Here is a 27,951-nt window from a genome sequence, read left to right on the forward strand (position 1 = left end):
TTAAATGTCCATTGCCTAGGGGCCCACTGCCTCGCATTCTTAGGTGGGGCCTGGGGTGCTGAGGGAAACTAAGGACAGAGCTCTGTCATTTTAAGGAGTATCTGGGACCAGCCCTGTGGTCAATGCACAATACATTTTTGTGGCGTGATGCATGAAATGCCTCAAGGACAGGGCCGTTCAGGCCAAGGGGAGGTGGGAGAGGACTGCCTTGGGGAAGGCACATGGAGGAAGGGAGCTGTCCTGGAATGGGGAGGAGGGAGGGCATGTGAAGACCTCACCTGTGAGGTCACAGCATACTTGGCCCAGCGGAGTCGGCCAGGATGTGAGAAGTTGGCTCATTAAGTGTGCTCTTTCCAAACAGGCTAATATATATACTTAGAAGGACATTTTAAACCAACACAGACCACATGTTTAAGTACAGTACTTCACGATTTTGAGTTTTCCTTTCTTGACAGAAACAAAGGAGAGAGAACTCATAAGAAAGGGAAGCGGCAGGTATAGGACTTCACCTTTCATTCTTGCCCAAGTAAACTTCAAGTTTTCCCTCAGCTGGATTTTAATGTGGTTTTACTGTCTAGGAGTTCAATGTAATAAAGCTGTTCAGGTTCAAAGCCACTCTCCTTGACCACACCTATTAGTTCACATGTGGGAAATTAAAATAGAACAAGGAGATGATAGTGGGACACAGGACACATATCTGAACAGGTTAGGCTCACTTTCAATCTTCCAGAAAATGGGATTTTCAGTGTTTATATCTCTCAGAAGAGCATAATTGTTACATGATATTTGATGACAGCTTGGGGAAACACAGCCACCAACTAGAGCCTAAGCAACTAACTAGTTCCTTCTGGTTGCTACCTCTGCTAGGTGAAAGGTTCCTTCTGCGGGTATCCAGTTTTAGCTCTTGAGATATAGGGAAGACAATAAAATTAGCCTGACCAGGCTTACAACCCAAAATTGATTTAAAAGTTATCTGTTAATCCTGCACATTTTTGGTCGGCTTCAGCAAGAATGATTAAAAATATATATAACCTTGTGGGTTATATTTTGGTGAAAGATCAAAGTAGCAAAATGTTACTGCCAAGCACTGACTTCAAAATATACATGTCCCATATAGTGAAATGATTTTTTAGTGCATATGGGCATCATATGGACCATATAACCCAACCATATTTTCACCACTTTGGAATTTTCATCTCTAACATTCTAGGTGTAAATATATTATCTTGGCACAGTTACATAAGTGGAGGTAAGCACGCACAGTTGTTGACAGTTAAAGACATAAGACATTTCAGTAACTTTACCCTGCCTTGGATATAAAGGATGTACAATTTATGTTATACAAAGACGTTCAGTTCCTACAGGCAGAGATCAATTGTATATCAAACCTCCAAATATTATTTCCAAATCAGTATCTTCTGAAAACATTTGAAATTAGAACCATTCCACATTCTCTCCACACGTTGAGTTTTATACCGCTGGTTGATCCACAGAATGGCTAGGAAAAGGTATCTGGTTATTTATTATTCCATTACTGCATCTATTTTTTCCATCTGCTCATAAAGTTACAGGCTTGACTTGTAACTGAGAACCAGAACTGAGAGACCATAAGTAAAAAATCTTTTTCAAAGCAAATTCATTTTGGACTAGGGATCATGATTGTTCCTTTCAGGTGATCATGGAAATTGGGGCTAAACACACACCATCTGAACGCTTGAGTCACCTGTTATAATGGAAAGAAGGAATTGTGGCTATAGGTTGTGGTCTTCCCACCTGATTTCTCAGTTCCTGCCTGGGCTCGGAGATCATCGAAGCTTATTTAACACTTCTCCCTTTGTAAGCACAGAAGAAAAGATGTCCTCAGTGTGTGTGGAGAAGACCACAAGGACAGAGATTAGCTGAGTTCCAGGAAACTCTTCCAGAATTAGATGGAAATTTTTCAGTTTTGAAATACCAGGGGCCTCCATTAAGACACTTGAGAATTTCACGGTTTGAAACTGGAAGACTTAGAAACAAACAAGAATCTCAAGGTCAACACTGTTAAATGCTTGCTAAAAGATCTGATGGAGAAAATGGATTCTTTGCTAGTATGTGCTTGTTCCCCTAGTCATTCCTTTTCAACTGCATGTGAGCATTTTGGGCACGTGTACTTGTGCATTTTCACTAATGACCAAAGACACCTTTTAAAAAGGGTTTCCAAAATGTCATGGTTTAGAAGCCATTTTTAGAAAATAATTTTAATACTTTTTTATACCAGTTAAGAAACTTTGCTGGCAACACAGAACTGTAAGGTGCCAAAAGGGATAGCCACTGAGAGAAGTTTGGCAACAGAACTAGCCAGTATTTTCCTCACCTCTCAAAATCTCTCCTGGGAGCAGACATGGGAGGCAGTGGCTTTATGGATCTAATGGATGTTTTGTTGTGAAAGAAAGATCGTAACCTTGAAGAATTTCATTGTTGATTTAAAGGTCTTCCTCTTCCCTCACAATGCCATCTATAACACCTGAAATAAAGAATCCCTGAATCTGTTATTACTGTGGAATATCCCTACGAGAACCAGGTCAATATACACGGAAGTATTTAACGTTAGTTAATAACTAATCATAAGGGGTAAAGCTTCAGGAATTCTCTAAGTGCTTAAAGCAGTGCGGTATGCTGGAAAGACTCCAGACAGGGAAATAAATAAATAGTAGGCCTATTCCCAGCTGTCATTCACTAGCTGTATGATTTCAAGTCACTCAGCTTCTTTGGACCTTCCGTTTCTCACCTGTGAGATGGCAGTGGGGTGAGACTTTAAAGACCTCTCCTGTTGCAGGTAAGCACACTGTAAAATGCCCTTTATACACCCTTTGCCCCTTGTAAGGAGGTACTGCGTTGGAAAATCAGCTGAGTAAATCGGCAAGGGTGGGGGGAGGAGGGCTCTAACGTATTCTGGGGGAGAGCAGAATGTTTTGTCATCTTGGGCCTTGGTCCATACCACATGCACTAAAGCAAGGACACAGATAAATAAAACTGAACGTTGAGAGCGCTGCCAGGTCAGTGTCAACTGCGTTTCTGTCAGATACCCTAGGACATATTGCAAGACATCAGAACGACAACTGAAAGTAAAAGCATGAGCTGTGTTGGCCACTCACAGCTGATAGTCTGAGCGCCACTCAAGTCCAAAGAGAAATACATCTGTGTTTCATTCAGTATGCTCTCCATTTAGAACGGCCTCCGCCCCCTGCTTATCATTCCTGGACTAGAGGCTTCATGTGACACAGTCTCCTACAAGGAGAGAGGGTAAAGAAAAAAAAAACAAAACAAGGAGACGGTGGGGATCTGAGCCAGAGTCCCCCCTTCTTACCTCCTCCACATGACTCGGAGCACTTGGTGAAGCCCTCATACTCCCAGTCATACAGCTCGTCCAAATCCTGCAGGCCACCAAAGAGGCCATCTGTCTCTTCTGGGTGAAACTCAGGAGCTTCCCCGTTGCACGGTCCTGCATAACAGGCACGCTGGGATGCTGGCTTGGGCCCCTCACATTCGTCCACAGGCAGATCAGCCACGGACTGAGAGAAAGACAGGAGCACCTGGCACCTCACTATTCGCACCTGGGTCCCCACACCACAGGTGACCGTGCAGGCAGACCAGGCTTCCGGGACGAACCTGCAGTCAGCAAGCAAACACGAGGAGAGCATGAGAAGCCCCAGGCAGGAGACCCTGGGGGGTGTGGAGCGCTGCATCCCACCTGCCGCCCCTGCCTGGCGCGGTCCCAGGATGGGCGCAGGGCTCTGCTACCCTGTCCTGTGATGGCTGCTTCAGTCTAGTTCAAGAGCTCATTTGCCACAGTTTCTGGATTTTTTTTTGGTAAGGGTCATATGAACTCCCAGCTGTAAGACATTCCAGCCAGAGACCACCTGCTTTCTCCCTGCTTTGCACGCACGGTGGTAGTTCTTCAGAGCAGGGAATCAGTAGTTTCTTCTCTCTCTCTCTCTCTCTCTCTAAATCCCAGCACTTGTGCCTTCAGCAAGATGCTGGCTATTCTTATAGCAGACTAATACTGGTCCTAAAACTATCACAAAATAAGCCCTTGGAGATATTTAAGGAGGTGTATTTTTTTTTTTTTTAGTCTGGATCTCATATTCTGTAACTTTCTTTGCTTTTCTGCTCAATGTGCTTCCCAAGATTTATTTATACATAGAAAGAAATTCTTATTTTGTAAGTTTCCAAGAATGGGGCAAAGTCTTGTTCCTCACACATTCTTTGAATTAGTCTGGACTACAGTTCTTTTTATATCATAGCGAAAAGCCATGCTACAAATTTATATCCACAGACGTGTCATAGTAAATGAGAGGTCTTGAATTTGCACAAACGAGTTTGTTCGATGGGGGACCTGAGAGAAGAGCGCTAGTGAGAATTTGGTTTTTCTCTGAGTTTCTCTACAATGTAGGACAATAAACAAATCCAACCCCCCCCCCAACAACAACACTTTCCCTCCCACTAATCAACAATGGCCCAAAATGGCAATGACCTTGAGAGGGATCTAAGGGAAAAAAGCCCAGAGGGAACCACTAACATTTTCAGAAAGTTAGTATAACAATCTGAAAAGAGAACTTTGAAATAAATGTTTTTTATTTTTCCAGGAGCCCACAGCTTTTTCACAGAGAGTCGTGTTGAGGAGGCATGCAAACCTGGTCCCCTAACCTTGACTTTGGCAGGAAAGGAAAGAACTGATAAGAAGGTTATAGCATTAAATCCTAGCGAGTGCAAATGGTTCGTATCTAGATTAGGGAAACAGAAATTCTAGCAGGAAACCAATCCAAGTTCTCAAATTGGAAGGATCAAAACCAAAATGTTTCCTGGGCCTGAGCCTGGGCCGTGCATGGAGCTGGCCAGGAGAACCAGCCTCCCTTGACCCCCTGCAGCTCATGGTGTCTGACCCATGGAAGAGCCATCACCTAGGAGAGAATGAAGGTCACATACCACCTTGTCAGGAAGGTGGATGAGGGAGGACCCACTCAGAATTATTCCCAGGAAATTCTCTTCACAATGTTACCTCCCTCTCTTGTTTTTGAATTCTTGATCCATCTTCTGGCACCTAGAGAATATGGGGGAAAAGCAGTATCCTAAAAAATTAAAAAATCATCTTTTCTTTGAGTAATGATACCTGTAGGAGCTTTATAGACATGTAAAACCCAAAACCACAGTCAAAATAATTTTAACCCTCTTATTACACATTCACATATATCTGTCTGGCTTTCAGGATGAGAATGACGACAAATATATAAACACTGAATATTACAAGCCAGGTGCAGACATAAAGGAAAAAATATACTAAACTGTTTTGTTTATAAGAAAAGCCCAAAAGCAAATGAAATGTCCTCCAACTCTGACAACTAACAATAGTGTGTGAATAATGTTTCTTATTTAATAATGTGCTGAATTTTACTGTCAAAGAAAAAAGACGACAAGATGCCAGAAAGAACTGTGCCCTATTAGCTTTTCCTATGCATTAAGAGTTATTGTTCTGTCACCTAAAATAGCTATCTTCAGAGACCATTACAAGATAACAAGGTCCAGCTAGCTTTTTCTGGAAAGGCCCAGATAGAAAATAGTTTAGATATTGCCGGTCATGTTTGTGGGTTTTATTGTTGTAACTACTCAACTCTGTCAACATGCTGCAAAAGCAGCCATAGACAATATGGAAGCAGATGGATATGGCTGTGTTCCAATAAAACTATATTTACAAAACCTAGAGGGAGGGTGGTAGCAGAAAGTCTGAATTTGGCCTGTGGGCTGTAGTTTCCCAACTCCTGTGATAGGGCCCTCAGTGGAGATATACCAAGCACACCAAGATTCATAAATAATCTTCAAACCTCTATTGAGTCTTAGTTCCTATCTTTTCCACATATATAAGTTTATAAGAATGATGAGCAGTTACACTGATTTATGTTTTATCTTCCAAAGTGAGTCCCAGATGAAACATAGGATATAGGTAATGGGCAAACCAAACCCTCAGCTCTCCTTGCCTATAACGTCAATCACTTTGTGTTTGGTCTCATTCCAGGACCAGGAAGATATACCACAAGCCCACAAAGTAGAAAGGGCACATTATTGGAACATCATGGACTCATTGCAGTGCTTGAACCTTGTTTATTCTGAAGCAGCATCTAAATGAAAATAAGTGTGTATGTGTGTGTGTGTGTGTGTGTGTGTGTGTGTGTGTGGGCATGGGCATATGCATGGGTGTTTGTCTATATTTGGTTTTCTGGGCCTTTAGGGTTAATAGCAAAAACAATAAACATCCATTTTATGTCTCCCAAGTGAGAGTCTTATCAAATGTCAAATAGCCGTTCTGGCTAATCTCCCAACCCACTATCCTTAGGTCTTCATCAAGTTCACACCAATTAAAAACAAGTTGGCTTTTAAGAGGCACTGTCCTTTGGCAGTCATCTTAATTTCTCTCATGCACACACTGTGTGATATAATATATTCTCTCTCGCTGAAGGCAGGCGATTATATTTCAAAAGAAAAATATCTAATAGAGCGAATGGCCAAGTGAATAGAACTGTTTTTCATATGAACCTTTTCCCCACATTCCTAGATCTCCCAACACTGTGTTTACTATCTTGAGCTTTCTGGCCACAAGTGGAAAGAAGAAAGGTCGATGAGAGGGCAGGAAACTGAACCAGGAGGTCTAACTGTAAGGTTGAGGAGACATGATTCGAATAGTACTTGCTGCGCTAATCCTTCACGTGAAACCTTTAAAATGCAGTCAATAGGTTTTTTAAAAAATATCATTTTGATGTACAAATGTTCAGTGAAAAAGTTACTATTGAAGTTTAATTAGGGTCCTTTTAAAGTTCTTTTTGTAAGCAGCTCTGCTGTGGGATGAATGCAGAATGGCTAGATGCGTGAGTTCCTTCAAAGACGGGCTCAAACTTCAGGGAATACTGATAGGATTTCTGCACTTAGTCTTCCCTGCTTCAGAGAATCAAAAAAGAAACCTGGCAAATAGATGATTTCTGCTTCTGTCAGGTCCTCAGTTTGCAAGACTAATTGTTCACATGGCTAACAAAAAGCTTACCCTTTAATTAGAGTTATTACCATAGTCCCTTTTAGGAAACAGAAAACGGCGATAATCAAGTGCACTTGTAAAATCCCAAAGTGGTTTAGTTTACATGTGGCTATTACGAAGTCAGAAGCATGGACTGAAAGAATGAAAACAATCACTTTATTAACATAGTGCTAAACAGAAACCATTCACTCTTAGTTAACTAATCTGTGTCATTGCAGAGCTTAGCCAGAATAGGCTCTAGTTTTATGTACACGTGGCTGATATCTAAGTTGTTGGGGTTTTTTTTTGGTTTTGTTTTGTTTTTTTTAAAGTAGGCTCCATGCCCAACTTTGGGCTTGAACTTATAACCCCAAGATCAAGCGTCAGTCTACAGACAGAGCCAGCCAGCACCTCTAAGATTTTTAACTTTATCTTTTCTCCTCTTAGTTTCCTCTCCTTTCTCATATACACAGTCATCTAAAAAAATCATTGGAATTATACAAAATAAGAAGGGCTTTATAGGGGTGTTGTTGTAATGCTACTACTAGCCTCGCCTCGTTCTCTAGTTTCAAAACACAGATTGAAACTTACAAAAAATCATATGAAAAATACTTAATTTTGGTTTAGTTTTCCATCTTAATAAATTTTAACCAGACATCTGATGGCCTTTGTGGATTCCTTTCCCTCTTTGTTTTGCTGTGTGTTTGTATGTGAGAATGGTGGCATATTAGGGGGAGGAGAGAAGAGGGAATGAACTGAATGGTTTAGGAAAAATAATAGACAACTTTAACACAGACCCAGGAGGTAACTGTGTGTCCTGTCAAGTGCATCCTTCCAAGCTATTGCAGTCTCTCATTGTGAGCTATTTTACCCCTCTACCAGTTAGAGAAAACAGAATGCAAATGATTCTTCTCCACAGAGATGCAGATAAATTGTGCCTAGCGGAATGCAACTGATTATTATCTTGTGAGCAGACCCATTTTACATTTGTACATTCACTCCAGCATCTTTTTACCTAAATAGATATGATTGTTTGAAATATCCTTTGAATTTGTTGTAACATCTTCCTGATTTCCTCATTAATTAATGAGGTAAACAAAATCTTGAGATGTTCATTTTACATATGCACGAGAATCACGGTTTTTCCCCCTTCTAAAATTTCATCATTGAACCAGTAGAAGGTTCCACTGGAAGAATGCACTATCCACAGATGGATCTGGAAAATAGGATATTGGAAAAATAAAATACTATATGAGTAATTCTAGCCTACATCAGCCAGAGATCCTTTTACACAAGTATATCATTTGGGGGCAAAAAAGTCCCCATACGTTATTGATAATGACGTTGTTATTCTGTAATGCCTCAATTATTTTGAATGCATTCTTCTTTATCCTTTTTCTTTAGTTTTGAAAAGTTGGTTCTTCTCTTGGTTTTGAGCAATGCTTGAAACATCAATGGGGTAAAATCTTTAGGAGGAGGTGTAGTTTCCTGAACCAAAGGAAGAGTATCTGAAGATATTTTGTTATCTGAAGAGATCTGAAGAATTTTGGTATCTGAAGAGTCATTTAGAAACACAAGCAAAATAAATTGCTTTTGGGTGGCACAGAAACTTGGAAAATGAAACATTTTCCTTCATCTGTCTCATTGTTACATGAGATCAAAAGACCTCATGTAAACTTTTTAGTTATTTAGTGTCTCTCAACAAATTAAAAGACTTTTTTTTTTTTTTTCAAAACCCTCCAAAATAAGGAAACAAACAAAAACATTTGGAATGCTACAAAGGGAGGGTGACTCTCCCATTAGGGATTTTAGAATTATATGTAAAACCCCTAACACTAAGACAACCTTAAAATTATTCTTTAAAAATACAGGGAGAGCAATAAAGTTCTGGGAGAATACTTACCCAGAATACGCCTCCCCATTCACTTAGAACCACACCTAAATCATTCCAAATGAATAACAATCTAGCTTATTGTGAAAGATCTTTAGTCAAGGATACTTGACCTGAATATGGAATTATGAAAATATTTCTCAACTGCTGTTGTTAGCTTACAACTCTCTGGAGCTGCAAATAATTCATGCTAGTTATGCAACTCATATTCAAGTCTTCAAGCATAATTTCTCAAAGGTGTCCAGGATACCCCTCCACAAAATATCTGATAGCACCACTTATTTTTTTAATGTTTCTCAAATTCTTAAGTATCATACCTGAGTTGGGAGGGTCTTTCATCACTATAAGACACTTCAGTAGCATAACCAAGCATATACCCATCCCAGAAATTAATATAACAAAACAGAAATGAGAATTTTGAATCAGCCACCAATATATCTATTTGAAAAAAAATTCTGACTGCCCTGTCTGATGTCACTAACCAGAAACAAGTAAATAAATAAATACAAAGCCAGGAGCCAATTTCAAACAGACTAAGGCAGTACTGGGAGAGCTATATTTAGTGGAATTTTCCAAGAAGCAGACTTAATTTTCCCATGATAATGATGCCCTTTTGGGTTCTTTGAGAGGCAGCTGGCCTCTGCAAAAATGCCTCAATGACTTCCTTGCAGAAAGATGTGGGAGAAGAAAGCCTGGCTGCATTAAAGGGCACATTCTCCTTTCAAAGAGACTTTATACTAGATGGAAATGCTGTGGGGTATCGGAGTTCTCTCAGAGTTCCAATGAGTCAGGAACTAACAGGCTCTCTCAAGGCCCACAGCCTCATACTTGAGGACTCTGTTAAACCTGTTTTGCAGTTCTGACCTATCCCTCTCAATATGGTTCTGAGAAAGAGTCTTACTAATGAAGGGATCTTGTTGACCATCGGAAGTTTGTTCTACTTTAATAGTAAGAGAAAAGCCAGCAGAAAGACAGGTGATAATCACTTTCTGAGAGTATTAACCCTACAGTGTCTGCTCTTCCCAACAAATGCATCCTCAACTATCTTGTTCCCAGTGGCATCCAAGGAAGCTCACCATACCGCTGATCTTAAATCACTTTATCCTCTTGACTTACATGACAGCAAATTTTTGTGCCTCGGAGTTCAGTTTGGTGATGTGTTCGGTGATTCTTGGTTTCATACGTCACCAGTGTGTTAGCCACTTCTAAGTATTTCATCTCTATTCTGGACAATTTTCCGGAGCTTTATGCCCAAATTCCTTTTTTGGTAAGTTTTGGGCAAGGGAGTCATTTTACTCTTTTAAAGGAGTAAACATTAATTTAGTATAATTAATCTATCAAAAAATTATATAGGGTTTCTTATGCACCAGAAAGCATTTCAAATGCTTTATAAATAAAAACTATTAAACTCTAATGGCAACCAGGTAAGAACTATTATTAGCTTAATAATTAACACATGGATAACGAAATTGAAGTAGAAGTCATTCACACAGCTCATAGGTTATAAGCTCGTAACCACTGTGCATTGCTCTCTCTCCTGATTGACATTTTTCCTTTGATATTTCAAAGGCATCTCCAAACTAAGATGTCCAAAATGGAACTCCTGATTTCCCTCCTCAGTATCTTATTCCTCCTCCAATCTTCTCTGTCACAGCAAATGATTCTGATTCTACTGGCCATCAAATTACTCAAGTACACATGTAGGAGCTATCGCTGGCCTCTCATGTTCCTGACTCCTCTCTTCCAAATGATTCCCCAAGGCTATCAATTCTCTCTCAGAAATGTATCTGAAATTCATTTACTTCTCTCCATCATCACTACCACCACCTTGGTATAACAACAACAACAATAATAGCTAATGTTTACTGATGTGTTCTAAGCCCTTTCTATATATTAACTCATTATAACATTATTAGGAGATGGATACTGTCAGAAATGTTGTGAAATGGGTGAAAGAGATCACTGGTGGTCCTTTCAATGGAATGCTGACATTGTCTAGCAGACTTTCATCATGGGAGGCTGTCTAATTAACTCTATGGAAGTGTGAGTCTTTGTTTGTCTTTGGCTAGACAGAAGTTTCCTTGTAGAGGGCTGGTGATGATACAAATGTTTCCAGTCCATAGTGGTGGAAAGTTTTCTTTCTGTTCATGTCAGTGCCAAGGATTACTGTCTGGTACAATATATATACTTTTCTAAATCCAGTTCTCATATGAACAAGTTTTAACATCTTACTGGTCCCCTCAATAATTCATGAATTAAATATAAATTTTGACATGTGCTTATTTTGTATTTATATGAGTCATGATTTTACTTTCTGGAAAATTATGTTTTAACAACACTCTTTTCATCTCAAATTCTAGATGAAACAATTGAGACACAGAGATTTCAAATGCCATACTGCTAAACAAATGTCAGAGTCAGGATTCAAATCCATGATCCCTGTGTCACCACACTGACTGTCAGGTGACCACATAAGCCATGACCATTGAAGCCATTGCCTTTCTGCTGGACCACCACAACAGCCACTGATCTGTTTTCTTTCTTGGTTAGTCCCTACTAAGCCATTCTTCACCCTGTAATTGTAGAGCTTTCTATTGTTTCCCAGAATACCTGATGAAAAGCCAAAGTCCTTACCAAGGTTACATTATGCCATCCTCCATCTTCATTTCCTGCTCTTCTTCCCCTGGTTGCTAGCTTCCAGCCACACTAGTCTTCCTTCTCTTCCTTAAACGTATGTCATTCTTTCCTGACTCAAGGTTTTGGCAGGTGCACCACCCCCTGGACGACTCTCCTTCCTTCTCTCAGTTTGGAGTAACTCTCACTCATCCTTCAGGACTCAGTTGACATGTGTCTTCTCAGAGAAGACTTCCTTGAACCCCAGACCCGCTGGGGCTTCTGTTAGACTCTCTTCGATCACCTCTTCATTTACCCATGACAGTTATAGGCCTCTGAAAATTAAGTTGTGAATCTTTATGTAATAACTATGTCCATCACTAGACCAAACTGCTATGATGTAGAACTTCATGTAATAGATACTCAATAAATATATATGTTAAATGAGTAAATTAATAGGTAAATAGAATGATGAGCATTCATGTTATGAGTGACTTGGTTTGTTCTTGAGTCCAAAGACTGACAGCAAGCTAAAGAGGCAACAGTATTGAAACTCAGAGAAATTAAATCGTACTTCTTAGTTCCAGGTATTGGCATGAGAAAACAAAACCTTTTTCCCATCATAGGAGTTTCTTTCAGTCTTTTAAAAAAAGCTACTGTGCTCATATATGGTAGTGGGCTTATTGATTTTATATTTCTTATAGCTGTACTCAGGCAGTAGATGCTGGCCTCATTTCATCTTGATGGGATATTAGGTTATCTAGTAGCTTGAGGAATATTTAAATTCTGTGTGTATCACACTTCAATTTAAACTCAATAAAAATCCTGTTTTATAGAAGAAAAGGATTTGGGGGCAGCTTTGAGCTTCAGTGATTTATACATAGCTGTGATCTCACACTGCCTTATCATATAAGCAGCTACTTCCAGTAAAGGGCCTGAAGCATTTTGGAGTTGTTCTTCTGTTAGGGAAAACCAGAGGGGGCACCTACTCTTTAACACTTAATATACACAGAGTTTTCGGAAACATGAAAAGATAGGCTACTAACTGTATGTAGCAGATTCAAATGGAGCCAAATCACTCTGTTCCCAAACGAAATATAAGGATACATTTGTTTCAGACCATCTTTCTCTCCTATTGCTTTTCTGACTTGTGCGCACAGAATGTAATTTCAAAGTTGAGTTTTCCTTGAGGCCAGTTTGATTATTTAAAAAGCCATGTTTCAGGGACTAACATGCCATTATAGCTTACAATGCTATTAGTGCTTTTGTAGTTCTCAACTTAACACCAGAATGATGTTTTTAATATATATCATTTTCCCTGATTTTGATAAAAATCTAAAATATTGTAAACTGGGAATACTTTCTATGAACCATCTTTTTTTCCTTCACATGGAGTGAAATTGGGTTATTTTGCAATTTTGTAAAGGTCTCTTTCCTTTAATTCAACAAGTTTGGCAATGCTTTCCAATGAAAAGTTCAGTTCATTAAAAATGACCTTAATGGACTTAACATATATTGGTGGTGACAGAGTCCATACTTTATTTTGGCACACACGGATCCCATTAATTTGTCTTTGTCACTCTCTAGGGCTCAGCTGAGCAATAGTTCAGATTTAGCTTTCTGAAAGTAGCTACAGAATGAGCAATAGGTGGAGATGTTGGGAGGGGCTGACAAATTTAGAACTTCTTGGTTTGCAATAAAGTCTTTTCTAATGACTACATAAAAATGGCTCTGTCTGCTCTGTTGAATTTGTTATTGATTTTTCTGTCTCGGTGCACAGTGGGAGCAATCTATGGGGATCGACTGTATTTAACCCAGGGTTGAGAGAGGATGCTTTTCCACCCAAGCATTTTCTAAATGTTCCTTATTAATTTTTGCAATTCCCTGTAGAATCCTTTTTATTCAAATAAAGGTAACTAAGCTTTGTCCATCAGAATAAATTCAAAGTGCGATGCTTAATAAGTATATCTTCAAAAAGCCTCAGAAGTATGGAAGCGCAGTATCCTCAGAGGCAGGACGGTGGTGTTAGTTGGGGACCCACTGGATGAATTTTGTGTTAAATTGTACTTCTCTCTCACTTTTTGGATACGACATCTGCCTCAATTTCTCCAGTTGTAAACAGGTGATTATTATACATTTTTACTCCATTCAAAGTTCTCCAGGAAGATGAATAATGCTGGGAAAGCCCCAATCACAATGCCAGTTAGCATGTATAGAGAGCTTCCTGCAAACCAGGTACTTCACATGTACTAACTTAATCCTCATAATAGCTGAATGATGCAGGGACTGTTATCACGCTCATTTCACAAGTGAGGAGATTGCAACCAAAAGGTTAAGTGACTTGCCCAGGGTCCCCCGTGGCTGCTGTCGTCACACTTCTCCCACTGCTGGTGTACATTGCTGCTCTGCATGGAGGTATGATCGATAATGAAACTGCTTTTTCCTTTGATCCCAGCAGGGCTAATATCCTTGTTTGAACACACAAATACACAGACTTACCCCTCACCAACTCACATGGTTGGCAGCATTATGTATCTGAAAATTTTAAAATTTTAGGAAATTACCTATGCTTTCTGCAGCCTTTCTCAAAATATAGGTAAGAATTGCTCAAGTACATATACTGAGACAAAATATCTGATCATTGGCTATCACCTTTCCTTAAGGACTAGTTTTGGAGTGAAAGTCAAATTCAAATCGGTTCTATCACAATCTGCCAAACATCAGTTCATATCAACATCCCCCAAGCCCTTTCCCTGTATATTACAGGAGTTTTTGTCTCACTTACGCTCCTATTTGTGAATTACCATGTACTAGCTTAACTATCCTAACATTTTAACTCAGGGGAATGTATGGTAGAGGAGAGAATTTGGAAATTGAATGAATCATTCTCTCACATTTCTTTTTAAATCAATAATGCTGTGTCACGCTGTGTATTCCCAAACATCAAATTACATTTCTTAAACACAGCCAGCTCATTTGTTCAATCTGTGGATAACTGACCAATATTCAGCACTTTGGACACAATCCTACCATTCCTATGATAAGAATGCACTCAAGGACCATCGGGTTTATTTTTGCAGTATTTGCAACTGGCACAGGGCATGCACAGAGCAGGTGACTTATGAGCAAACTTAGCTTCTCTCATTAGGAGATGGGAACAATTTAGAAGGTCTGCTGACTTTCCACAGTGATCTAAAATATACAGTCAGCCAGAGAACTTATATTAAGCATTCAGTTGCAGAGGATAAAATGGAAGAGAATGATTTGGGTAGATGGGATGTAGGCCAGAAAGGAAGGAGCTGAAAGTCATGACCTCTGAGAGGTAAGGGCTAACTCATTGTGGCCAGCATTGGCTTTTGCTCTATGTACCAATTCTCAAAATTAAATGCTTTTGTGCTTTTTTTGTATCCTGTAATTCTCATGCTCAACCCTGTTCTGTTCGAACATTCTTTATGTTGGTGTAATGATCTACAAATAGTATTTAAATGTATTGATCTCAGATGATGTGACTTTTGATTCTTAAGAAATCTATCTATCTATCTATCTATCTATCCAAGATATTCCTTTTATTTTCTATGGCCTGAGATTCATGAAGAGAGTATAATTCAGGCACCTTGTATTGAGGATATAAATAGCAAAACTATCTGGACCTATTACTGATGTTTGATTCCCTGAATATTCTTTGGGGGCAGATATAAAAAGACATGTCACACAATTAACATTTCTAGCCACTTAAAGAAAATGAATGCACATGCTTCACCACTGAGTTAAGTCATCCACATTCTCAGACAACTTGCTGGATATAAATATGGACTAATGTAAACATACGCTTACATGTTATATATTTAAATATTATTTCCAACAAGGTAAACAAGGCATTTAATGACTACAGGATCACCATGGTGACTCTTATTGGCTTTTCTTTCTGTATCTAATTCCTTGCGGGTTCTGTTCACACAGATGCATGACAGGAATTTCCCTTTGCTTCTTATTGAATCAGCCCCATCACTAAGCTGATGCCATCTGGCATCCAGATATGACTGCTGCCTTTGGCTTGCTTGCTTTCCTTTTTCTTCTTCCTTTTTAAAAATGGCCTCCACTAAGATTATTTACGCCAATACGTGTAAGACCTGACTATTGTGCTGAGGCACAAAAATGTTTTCTTAACCATGAACTAAAGCTATTAACTGGAAATCTGATGAGATAACCCAAGAGTTTTTAAGGGCAAGCACGATCAAGGCATGGAGGACCACCCAATCCTACTGTTGAGAGGACTGCACCATTAGGGCTCTCCGCCTGGTATGTGCCAATGTTTGAAGGATGGTTAAAAGGGTCTCGTTGGTCACTTAGGGTCCAAGATAATCACCTGTCTCCTGTTGCTCACTTGGAGCCATCCAAGCAGAAATCCTGGCAACTGAAATAAATCTAGGAGGAAACTGGCTTCCCTAGATACCCAATTAGTCCTCCCTCCCTCTTTCTGGGTTGATTTGACTCAGAGACCAGAAAGTCTAAAAAGAGAAAGGCAGAGCCTCTGGGGAATCTAGGCCATACCTTTACCCCTGTCTCCCTTAACAGATTCCACCTTCCAGGGCACTGAGTGGCCCTTTAGTGGCCTGAAAGAGTTAAGGAAATGAACAATTTCCTTCCTATTCCAAGTTAGATAAGGCTTGTTAGGAAGGCCAGCTCATTAACTTCCTATACAGCAATGGTAGACATGCAGCCTTTACATGTCCTGGAGGACACCATAGTATCATTTTTGTTCAAGAAATTAAGCTGTCAGAGTGGTCATTATGTGTTCTTGGCTTGAGGTGGTTGTCATGTGTCTGCATATAACTCAACAATGACCGAAAGTAAGTAAATATAGGAAATAGGAAACCAGGTCAGTAATTTATTTAGCTTTGGCCTTGATAAAGGAACACAATTATACTACCATATTGTAGTTCTGATCCCTCACCAAATAAAAGTAAAATATTGCAGGCTTAAAAAATACCTAGAAAGCTATTCCCACATATTTGTCAGTGGAAGCAACCATCTGAGCTCAATCTGGCATTTAAATCCCAGACAAACGAAGAAACAGACTCTTAATCATAGAGAACAAACCGATGCTTACCAGAGGGGAGGTGGGGAGGGGAGGGGTGAGATAGGTGAGGGGGGTTGAGGAAGCACTTGTGAGGAACACGAGGTGAGGTACGGAAAGGCTGGATCACTATATTGTACACCTAAAACTAACATTAACTGTAAAAATAAAATGATAAAAAAGAAAAATAATAACTTTTGAAATCTAAAAAATAAAATAAAATAAATGATGTATCCTAAATGAGACTTTCATTAGCTGGAGGCAAATTCAAAAGGACATACTTCAAATAACAGTAAGAGAGAATTCTCTCTGTCATTTTTCTACCTGTCCTGCCCCTTTCTAGTGCTGGAATGGTACTGCTCTTAGCCTCGAAAAAATGCAGCTCTACCAGAATCTTATTATTTTTAGAAGTCTAACTATAATTCCTTCTGTGTTAATTGGGTAGCAGGGATGTCTATGGATTCCTTAGAGGGTATCTTTGAAGGCAAGTTCACCTTCATATTTATTTGTAAGACTGTCTGTGCTCGATCAGCTTCTTGGGCTAAAACTCCACTTGACTTAGTCTTGGTTAGACACTGGATTTTGTTCATACTGTTTTGTTCGATGAAGAGAGACAAAAGTACCTTGCTTGAAGATTCTTGCTGCAGGTTGTCAGAAAAATCTGATAAAAACATGTGCCTGGAGCAAGACAAACCATGCCCACTAGAGAAAAATTAGTTTAGAGGCTATGACTCTCCTAAGTGGGTTAGGAGATACGTTTTTTAATATCATGAAAACATATTCATCACAACATTCCTACTTTTGTGTCATATGAATCAAAGACATCATAAATAAACCTGTTTGTTGCTAGAAAAAAAAGCTATTAATGTCTAAAAGTATTTCTGAATAAAGCTGCAGCTTTATGCCATGAATTCAATATATTAAGGACATTACCATAATGTGACTTAATCTTGATACTTATTTCAGGAATCCTATGTGACTGATATCTGTATCTTCTGCATGGCATTTAGTTTAGGGGAACAATAATACTGGCACACATATCTGTTCTATCAAGTTTTCATTATTTCTTGGAAGTTCAGTGCTTGCTTTTTAATCATAGCTTTTTCCAAACATACCTAAGCGTAGTTGCTTTCCAACATATCTTTGGCCAGAGTGCTAATCAATTATTGTTTTTCACTTTGAGATTACCACAAGCATCTAATATTCAGTAACAGTATTTTTATATGCTAAGGATTTTAAGGTACTGGTGTTCCTATATTGTTTAATGAGATAGGGTGGTGATAATGTTTTTATTTTATGTAAGGGAAAGTAAATTATATATATATATATATATATATATATATATATATATATATATATAATTATCTTTTTTTTTTACTACAGAACTGTCTATATTAGCCAAAGTGAGAGATAATAGTTCTGGACTACTATTCATGCTTCTCTGTAGCAGTTCAGAAGTGACGGCCACAGCTTCCAAACATTACCATTTAATTTGAGCAATGTGAGTCTCTTGGTGGGGGGGAAGGAAAGACTCGCTGACAGTATATCATTTTTTCATTATACTATGGAGAGTAATTATAGGTTGCTACATACATTTAGAAACTAGTCTATGTGGCTTAAAAGAGAGAGAATTAAGCCATGCAAAATTATGTTTTTTAAATTCAGAATCAATGAAAAAATAATGTGACACGTAAGACCTTTCCTAGGGTTCAGTGCACTAAACATGGAAAGCATATTAAGATGTGGAAACTGTATACCTTTCATTACATTATTCTACAGCTGTCATTTATTTCATTTTGGTATAAAAGTAATTATTGTTCTGAGCATAATAGTATACATTTCCTTTCCCCAGCACTAGCACTCCAATTACAATCGACTTCAATTCAGATTAATCATGCCAAGATGGCAATTCCATTACACCAAGAGTAAAATTTAATAATCTAATATATGGCTATAGTTTCAATGGTGAAAACTATGTGGTTAACTACTTTGGGGATTTTATTAAGATTAAAGTTCAATATAATGTATCTCAATCAGAACTTCACTGGAAAACACTCATTACCAAACATGGTTGACCATAGTCTATGTAATCCTTCTGCAGAGGCATTAAACTCCACTTACTACTTTCATTTGAGAAGTAGCTAATAATGAGAAAGATGTTATATTATCGATGTAAGATGTTTTGATTTAATTTCAACTTTATTATATTACTTAACTTGGGTTATAATGCAATACTGTATATAGGAGTATGCTTTGGACCAAATGAGAAAATATTGCATACAGGAAAGCATTTTATTTAAGTAGAAAAATACAAGCCTGGTTTTAAATGTATCTCACCTGAGGATGCATATAAGGAGCAACTAGCTCGAATTACATGGCATCTTTCTGTGTCTTAAATAGGACCTTAGTGGATAAAGAGTTAATCCCTCTCTAAAATAAACTGCTTATTTCCTCTCTAGCAGCAAGAAGGCCTGTCCAGCCAGGTACTGGTAGGAGAGAAACAAAAAGTTTTAAGCCTTCATATATCCATGTAAAGGTTGCACTGTGATCTTTCAACACTGCCTTTTCTCCAAAGTTCTGCAATGGGTTAAAAAAGTCATTTCTCAGAGAAGTGGAAAAAGGTGCTGTAGTAACTTTATAGTACACAAGTAATTTATATTTTGATTATTGCCCTTTTACGTACGAAAGGTATTCTTCATGTGAAACCAAGTAACTGAAAACAAATTCCATTTCTTTATAAATGAGCTTTGGTTGTGCCAGTCTGTATTTTGAAATTTGTTTTCAATACTTTGCCATTTAGGGTGTGATTCGGGAACACAGTTCATGTTCTGGCACACTGTATCAGAAATAGGTTCAAACAGGATGAGTCTGACAAAATTCTAAGTTGCTTTTGAATAGATAGATTACAATGTTAATTTATTTCTCTGGTAAAATTTCCTCTATTTTTTAAAAGTTCGTTTATTTTGAGAGAGAGAGAAAGAGGTAGAATGAGGGTCAGAAAGAGGGAGAGAGAGAATCTCAAGTAGACTCTGCACTGGCAACACAGAGCCTGATGCTGGAATTGAACTCATGAACCGTGAGATCATGAACTGAGCTGAAACTGAGTTGGTTGTGTAACCAACCGAGCCACCCAGGTGCCTCTCTCTGGTAAAATTTAAACTATGGGTGTAATTTGAAAACCATTTCATATCCTACATGCTATACTGTGAACTCCTGGAGGGTGGGTAACATGTCTTATGTTCCAATGTATAGCACAGAGCCTAGGGTTTATATTAAATAAATGAATCTATAAAATCCTCACTCTGAGAAAGTGCTTTGCTCATAAATGAAATACATCACTAAAGCACTTTCCCTTATTTAAAAAAAACGATGCAACAGACATACCTAGTGCTATCTACTAAAATCAGCATATAGTTATCAATCAATCAATCAGTCAATCAATGTTTGTCTTTCTTCTTCTGAACTATCTGAAAAATCTTTGCCTGGTGGTCTTGCAAATTTCACGGTCTTGATAAAACTGAGCATGTAAGGGACCATGATCAAGTGGGGCAAAGATTGGTATCCATGTGATCCCAACCATAGCAAGATAGGGAAAAGAAAAACTAATATACTTCTTTTGTCCTCAGATATATTTTACCTACGCTTTACTTTTGTGAGTGCCTGTGTTGCACAGCTGGGGTATAAGGAATGTGAAAGCTGCCCAGACTTTCATATCCAATCTATGTTACATCATCAGAGGCAGCCTGGGCCTTCTCACCTTCAGCCTCTTGGAAAAGAGGAGGTCAGATTTTGGAGAAAAGGATAGGCACTCCCCCTTCGTTTCCTTCAAAATCGCAAAGTATTTACAGAGCAAGCATGCAATCGTATTTTTTGAGAAACACTTTGAAACTGATAAATCTCCAATTTGACAGTCCCAAAGGCTCATTTCAACCCTTGGCAAGAGGATTACAGCTGGCTCAGAACCCAAGGAAACCACCGCCTTCTTTAAACCAATCAGCTTCCAAAGCAAAACACCTTGTGCTTTGAATACTTACGAGGGCTCTTCTGACACAGCAGCTCCTTCTTCTAGTTCTTGAGCTTGCTTGTACCATGGCAGCTTGGCCTCTACTGGCAGTTTCTCTGAGAAGTAAGTGCATGCACAGAAGAGAGAAGAGGTTAGAAACAATTCGGAATTTAGGGAGCTCCCTCTAGGTCTTCACCAGTTCCTGATTTTGCACTACCTAGAAACTGTATGGATAATTGCAAATAATAAGCTTTTTGGTAAATTTCTGCTACTGATGATGGTTATATGAAGAAATAGAATATTTTCAAATGTTTACTATAACTAGTCTTTGTGTATGTATGCTTCTCTCTCATTATGCTGAAGAGCAAAGGAAAGTCTTTTAATCATGAAAGTCATAACTCTAGGAACAGTCTCAATATGTGTATGAAGAGTTATCAAAGTATCTTTTCACTATTTCCTCTTAAAAAGATAGAGTGATATTTATTTTTTAAGACAAATGCAAAGTACAATAAATTAGACTGTAAGACTTTAAGAAATTCCGACTCATTTCTCTTTTTCTTTTGGCCAAGTGTGACCTATGCCATATTGTCAAAAACAAAAAAAAAATGCCAATCTGAAATTCACAAAACATCACCTTAGATATCTGACTCACTCAACACCACCCCAATGCTCCCTGACAATTGGAATATGAGTAACTTAGGGTCCACAACCTATAATTTGACTGTTTCACCTATTTATCTTGCTTTGGCCATACAATTCAGGACAAGCTTCCCAACTACTTCCTGGGGGGAAAAACGTGAAGGAGAAAAAGAAAGAGGGAGGTCATAACTGCTCCTACAGAAGTCACTGCCAAGATTCTCATTCTGACATATTTATTAGGATCATTTATAGGCATATTTGCCTTTATAGTATGAGCCAGTGAAGCTCTATCACCATTTTATGACATACAATTGTAAAGATGAAAGAAATATGTCTCTATATGCATACACCATAGAATTATATGGCGTTTTAATGATGTTTAGCGACCCAGACTCACTAGTTGGTTGTGAAAATCCAGATTTTATTCTTGATAGTTAACCACAAACTGCGTTTTCTCTCTCTGAAGTGGTGTGGTAAAGACAGAGCTAATATATCACTGACTATTTCAAGTGGGGGGCATCACTTCTTGAGCTCTATGGGCAGCAATTGTTTATAGTCATAAAACAAAGTGTGAGAGAAATATGAAGCTGCTAAGGCCAGAGGGACTGGCTAACATTTAAACACAGTAACATGGCACCTGTGTATACATCATTTTACAACTAGCTTCCCTCTCCCAACTCAGTGACGCAGTCAGTGACGCCGTATCTGCCAGTGTGAGCCATTTCTCTGTAGCACTAATGGAGCATTAAGCTTGGTAGTATTAATCAGGCCTGCAATACTATTTGAAGTGGATCCTGTAATATATACTGGTGGCCTCTTCCTCCCATATCTGAGGATGCTGATGATGGTCAAGAGTTGAAGATAACATTTGTGACGAACTTGCTATATTCCAGGCAGTGAGCTAAGTACCCTGTTTGCACTATATCTAATACTCACATGATCTCTGAGGTAGTTACTATTAGCTCCATTTTACAGATGAAGAAATTGAGGTTTAGGGAGATGTGTAGTTATTAAAGTTACCAGGCATTTGCAGTATTTTTTACGGTATTTTGGGTTTGTCTATTTGCATTATATCATTTCGATTTCATGATGCCATTTACTCTCAACAAAGGAAACCTATATATATATACATATATATATAGATAGATATAGATAGATAGATAGATAGATAGTATAATAAAGAGATACACTATGGCTGATTTTCAGAGAAATGTAATGATTAAAGAAATAAATGTAGAAGCAAATGGGAATCCTATTTAATATCAATAGTAGGAGGTAGTTTATCATAAGGCGTTCTTTACTCCTGAATTGGTTTGTGACTGGTAGTTTTGCTAAGTAGAACTTTTTTACAAAATTGTTTTTTTAAAATTATATGTAGTATCCACTGAATTCTGATTTATTCCAGATTTCCATTTCAAGTTAGGATTTTGGAATCTAGTCTCACATTAATGCTTTAATTCCCAGGCTAAAAAAGCAATACCTTTCTGTTTCATCAGTTCAAAATATGAAGCGTCCCAATGAATCTCGTGCTTAGCAAAGTAAACCCTTTTGGATTCATTGCATTGTTTTCAATGGCAGTGCAATATGAACCACACACACGTCTCCACTATCTCTATAATATTTCCCTTTAAGCAGATATATCTGCTACTTTTTGGCAATGGTCTTCAAATGGCTTTATGATCCAGGAGAGAATTATGTAGGTAAGCAGTACTTAACAATTTGCAATCAAAATTATTTGAAAGATTCTTTTTTTGGAAAAAGCTAAGTCCATTTAGTAGAGTCTAAGCTATACAATATAATTTCCAAGAACTTTGGGATACTTAAAAATATTCCAAGGAGTTTTAAACAGCCCCTGAACACACATAACAATGAAAACATTGGTAAGAGAGCACCTGTGGAGTTACCTTTGGGTTTATAGCAGGGGGTGGGTATGATGCATTCCTCTTTTATGTGGGGCTTGGTTTTGGGGCTACAACCTCCCGTGTGCATTCCACGATGGTCGATGCAGAGGACCACCCGATACCTGAGGCCCTGGCCGCACGTCACCGTGCACTGGAAGGAGAACGCAAGACAGAGGAGACTCATAGCAAAGCCTTGCTCACTTGCCTCATTTCCCACTTGAGACTTTACAGGGCTGCTTTTATATAAGGACTCCTGGTGGATTTGTACCATTTCTTACCATTCATGGAATCTTTGTTCTATTTGGCTATTTAAGGTGAAGCTGGCTGAAAATTAAATCACTTTCAGTAGCATTCCTGAAGCCCCCACTGTGTGCCGAGTCCCAAACCAAGCCGCGAAAAGAACAGAAACTGTAGCATGTGCTCAATTTTGATTACTAACACTGCATTTTAATTTCATTTTGTCATTTTGCTAGCTCCCCCATGAACATTAAAATGTTTTTGAACCGCCATCATAGTTAATATAATATATATTGCAGCATGGCTGATCCAACTGATTATACTGACACGGTCAAAACTGTTTAAGGGAGTTGATTCAACAGTCAGATGTAGATGGCACCTCCCGTGGCTCTAGATGTCTGGGAGCAAGTCTAGGTAGAGAGAAATGTCAAAGCCCTGATCTCGCTGCCACAAAGCCACATAGAGAAGTGAGAAGTCTTTTGCCATCTGTGTGGCTGAGGGCACCGTGGTTTATCTGCTCATCTTTGTATCCCTTTTGCCATTTAAAACCTTTTGCATTAGCAGCCAGGAAACTTCAAATAACATTTTATTTAAGCTGCTGCAACAGTTTCCCTAATATTCTAGAATGTTCTGTTTTTAATTATCCAACTTCATCCCTGTTCTAATTATCTTGTCATTTCCATTTCATCTTTTTTTTCCCCAAGGAATAATACACATAGCTGTAATTTAAATCCACTCAGACTCTTTTTGGATATAGACAAAATATAAGAAATAAAAAATAAAACCAAACTGTGGTCTACTGAGCTCTATCATCAGAGCAACTTCTGGAGACTCGGGATCAGTCATTTGGCCTCAGTTGCTCTTGACAGACATTTGGGTCTCCTTGCCACTTGAGGGAACGTTATAAGCAATAGAGGCTTCCTGAAGTAATGTGAAGAAGTTATATATATTTACTCGTTTACTTTTGGCTATGCTGGATTTGGAGCGTGCCTACATCGAGAGCTAAACTGGTGGGCTTCTAGACACCTCAAGAGAAGTGGGGAGTTGTGCAGGGTAGCCAGTGGGGTCATGATGATGAGAGGGAAGAGTGGACTTACTCTCCTAACGAACAAAGAAAGAGGGCACAGTTACCGGAGACCACTCCTGTGCCAGCCACTTAGGACAGTCAAAAATGTTGCAGGGCTGCACGATGGGCATCTTAGGGGTGTACATGCATTTCCACTCTTCCACTGAGGTGACATGCCCCTGGATGTCCTCCTCCACACAGGAAACTGCCCGGCTCTGGATGCCCCCCCCACACGAGGAGGAGCACGCGGTCCACGGGGTGGCCTCCCACCTACAGAAGCAAGGGGAGTCATCAGGGCAGACATGCACATTGCCAAACTCCCTCAGTGACCTTCCGACCAACCCCGTTCCCAGTGCCTACTGGGGCAATCAGGTTCTGAGAGGCTATGGTCAAGAGGACTGAGAGCCATCTAACACCTAAAACCTGATGAGTAAGAGAGAAGGATTCAACGTTGGCAAAAGTGCTTTGTAAACGTGAAGCTCTACATCGTGTAAGAAATTACAGTTTGGAGAGCTGTTCACAGGGATATCTGTGCTGTCTGTAACCTACTCTAAAGGAGGCTATTTAGTCCCTCTCCCTGTAGTTCGAATATATATTCTGTGTTATAATATTTATATTATTTTATATTTTATAAATATACATTCTGCATATATACTGTCATGTATTTACTATGAGATATATATATATAATATAATATATATATTTATTAATCCCATTAAAATCTTTAAGTCTAAAACTGGTTATTCCATTAACAGGAATAGTTTGCACCTAGGCTGATACTTTCTCTTTTCAATGCAATACGTTATTAGTTAGCTTCTGGATACTTTTATATGAGAAGCCAACGAAAGATCAAGGTAAACCAAACAATCTCCGCCCCTTGCTTCTACAATCATCAGCTTTGGGACTACATGAATTCAGCACAATTCTGATGTTCAAACTACGCCATCTTTACACTAAGGAGCAAAAGTGATAATGTAGGTATTATCTTCTTGTTCCCTAACTATACTGGCAGTTAGGATTCCCCCAATAAAGAAGTCTTGGAATTGTGAAGCAGTTTGGTTATGTTTGGAAGTCTGATGACATTGGAATCTAAAGATACAGTTAAACGAGGGAGAAAAGAACAATATTATCAATAACATTTAAGAGAACTCCATTGTTTCTTAGATCTATGCGTAGCTCTGAAGCATTTGGGACTAGATGCAGAGAGCGATCTTTGCCTGATTTACAGAATATAGAAGTTTGAAAAATAGAAACACTGGGACCGAGCTTTTCTTTCTTACATATATTCTGCTTGTTGATGAGGATTGCTAAGGAATTTTAAGATTTCTTTTAGAGTTATGAGAGATCTAGTTTTAATTAGAGAAAAACAAAATATCATCAATTTGATCTATTTAAAAAGTTACATTTAAAAACACTACACTAGTATACCATGGAGACATCAATTATTTTATAAGTAGGATTCATGTATACTGGGAACCTGAGTGCTCTTCTGTATAAGCCTGAATAATGTATGTTTCCCAGTTAACAGAGAATTTTCCTCCACATTTTCTCTGCACTGTTTGAGTCTAGGCAACAACTGTTATCTCTATTGCCAACAGCCTAAACATGCTGCCAAGTACAATATTTTCCTATGCATATTTCCCCAGGTGACACAAAAGAAAATGCTATTATGGGGAAACTGAGGCCCTCTGTGCAGCCCTTAGGAGACTTTTTGGTCTCTTTCAAGAAAATGAAGCAGCTCTGTAGAGGGTCTCTCTTCTAAAAGGGTAAGACCAATTCTCATTTATCCATGTAAATCTCTGGAGAGCTTCCCTTGGATATGGATAACAGGTCTGATTCAGAATGAAATTAGGCTGAATATATAAGTACATATTCACATTACATTTGATCTGACAGTGAAATGGGAATATGTTTTTGAATGTACATTTAATCTCCTAGAACATTAAGATCCCATAAAAGGAGCACACTTTCTAATTGGTGCTCTAATGTCCCTAAGCTTGACCCTTCTAAAGAGAAAGTGATTAATTTCTGTCTCAACATTTGGACCTGACCCATAGTGTAAGTTCATAAACAGCAATAAGTATCCTTTCCAATGTCAGTGATCACAGAAAGACAAATGATGCTAATATTATTCTAAGAATTTATAGTATGGGTCCACCATATGACTATAGTTCTATATATGAAAAATTATTGTGTGAATCTTGACATAATAATAGGGTTATGTGGAATTTCAAGGCAAAACATGTCTGAGTGCTTTAAAGAAAGTATAACAAAAACTGAAAGAAGACATCAGTTAGAATATCTTAAAACAGGGACTACTAAGTACTTGGAAAAAACAGCATCCAAGAATCTTGTCCTGGAAGAATAATAAATGGGTTCATATATCACATATTTTAATTCTTATGGCTTTTAACTTTTTAAATACATAGTGTGTTTAGCTTAAGAAATTCTCATTAAGAGTGATATGGAAAACATATATATATTAATTAGGGATTAAAGATAATTCATCAGACTACATTCTTACATTATGTTTAGGTTCATGTTTCAGTCAAAGAGTCAAAGCAAGAGAAAACCCCAAAGACTTGTTAACTGTGCTTTGTATCTACACTTGTGGTTTAAAATCTATTTAAATAATTTTAATAAGTAAAGCCTTCTGCCTTGATCAGAAGGTAGCTGCCATTTGAGAATCATTTTTGAGCCTTAGTTCTCAACTTTGGTTCTTTTTTGAGACTCAATACTTCTTATAAAAACATGGTTGTAGAAATTGCTTCCACTTACTAAGACTTTATCAACTAAGCAGAATATCTAGCTTTAGAATTAGCTCAGTAACAGAAGTGCAAGAAATACAGTGTTTATTTGCTAATTATCCTTTCTCATTGTGATGCACGGACAAGCCAATGTGGACACAGGATAGCATTAAGGAGGCTCATTTCAATCTATCATTGAGAAACTGGGCTTTTGGCATTTGGGGGAAATCAGGGTACGTAAGAAACAAAGTTTAACCTAAGACAGGCATGAGTTATACCAGAGAAATATAAACAAGGGAGATCATAGACATGAAAGAAACTTAGGAGTGCCATTACAAGAAAAACACAACCTTGATATTGCTCACCCCTGACACCAACTTTGCTTTTATTGTAAAATATTTGGTCTTCACACAGACATGTGTGTCCTATTTTACAGATACAGAAACTGAAATTAAATAAAATCTTGGTTCAGTTAAATTAATCTCTTTATATTTTCACTCCACTTTTTTTCCCAAGAAGGGTTTACTATGTATATTACTTTGGTTCTGGATCAAACCAGCAAAATGATATGTCAGGAGCATTCTATAGTCATTTATCAGCTTTATCAATATAGTCATAGAAAAGTGGGAGGGAGCTGACCAATGAGGTAACTGCTTAATGGAGGAACTTAAAAAATCCCAAATAGCTATATAGAGTACAAATCCAGTGTCCCTCTCTACATGCTACTGTCGGGGTGGT

The 27,951-nt window shown here is 38.4% G+C and overlaps 1 protein-coding gene across 2 annotated transcripts in view; it reads right to left on the reverse strand.

The window, feature by feature from the left end:
* Positions 1 to 27,951, reverse strand: part of ADAMTSL1 (ADAMTS like 1) — an 877,850-nt gene that overhangs the window by 178,763 nt on the left and 671,136 nt on the right. Inside the window, exons 11-14 of one of the 2 annotated variants that reach the window (XM_029920116.1) lie at positions 24,532 to 24,736; positions 23,167 to 23,314; positions 20,655 to 20,739; positions 3,347 to 3,648 (exon numbers count right to left, since the gene is read on the reverse strand). In XM_029920116.1, coding sequence (XP_029775976.1) covers positions 3,347 to 3,648; positions 20,655 to 20,739; positions 23,167 to 23,314; positions 24,532 to 24,736 — 740 coding nt within the window. Of the gene's footprint in view, positions 1 to 3,346; positions 3,649 to 20,650; positions 20,740 to 23,166; positions 23,315 to 24,531; positions 24,737 to 27,951 lie in introns of those variants that run through there. The other variant, XM_029920114.1, reaches the window with a different exon arrangement.

The sequence above is a fragment of the Suricata suricatta genome, chromosome 13 (assembly GCF_006229205.1).
Source record: "Suricata suricatta isolate VVHF042 chromosome 13, meerkat_22Aug2017_6uvM2_HiC, whole genome shotgun sequence".
NCBI lineage: Eukaryota > Metazoa > Chordata > Mammalia > Carnivora > Herpestidae > Suricata > Suricata suricatta.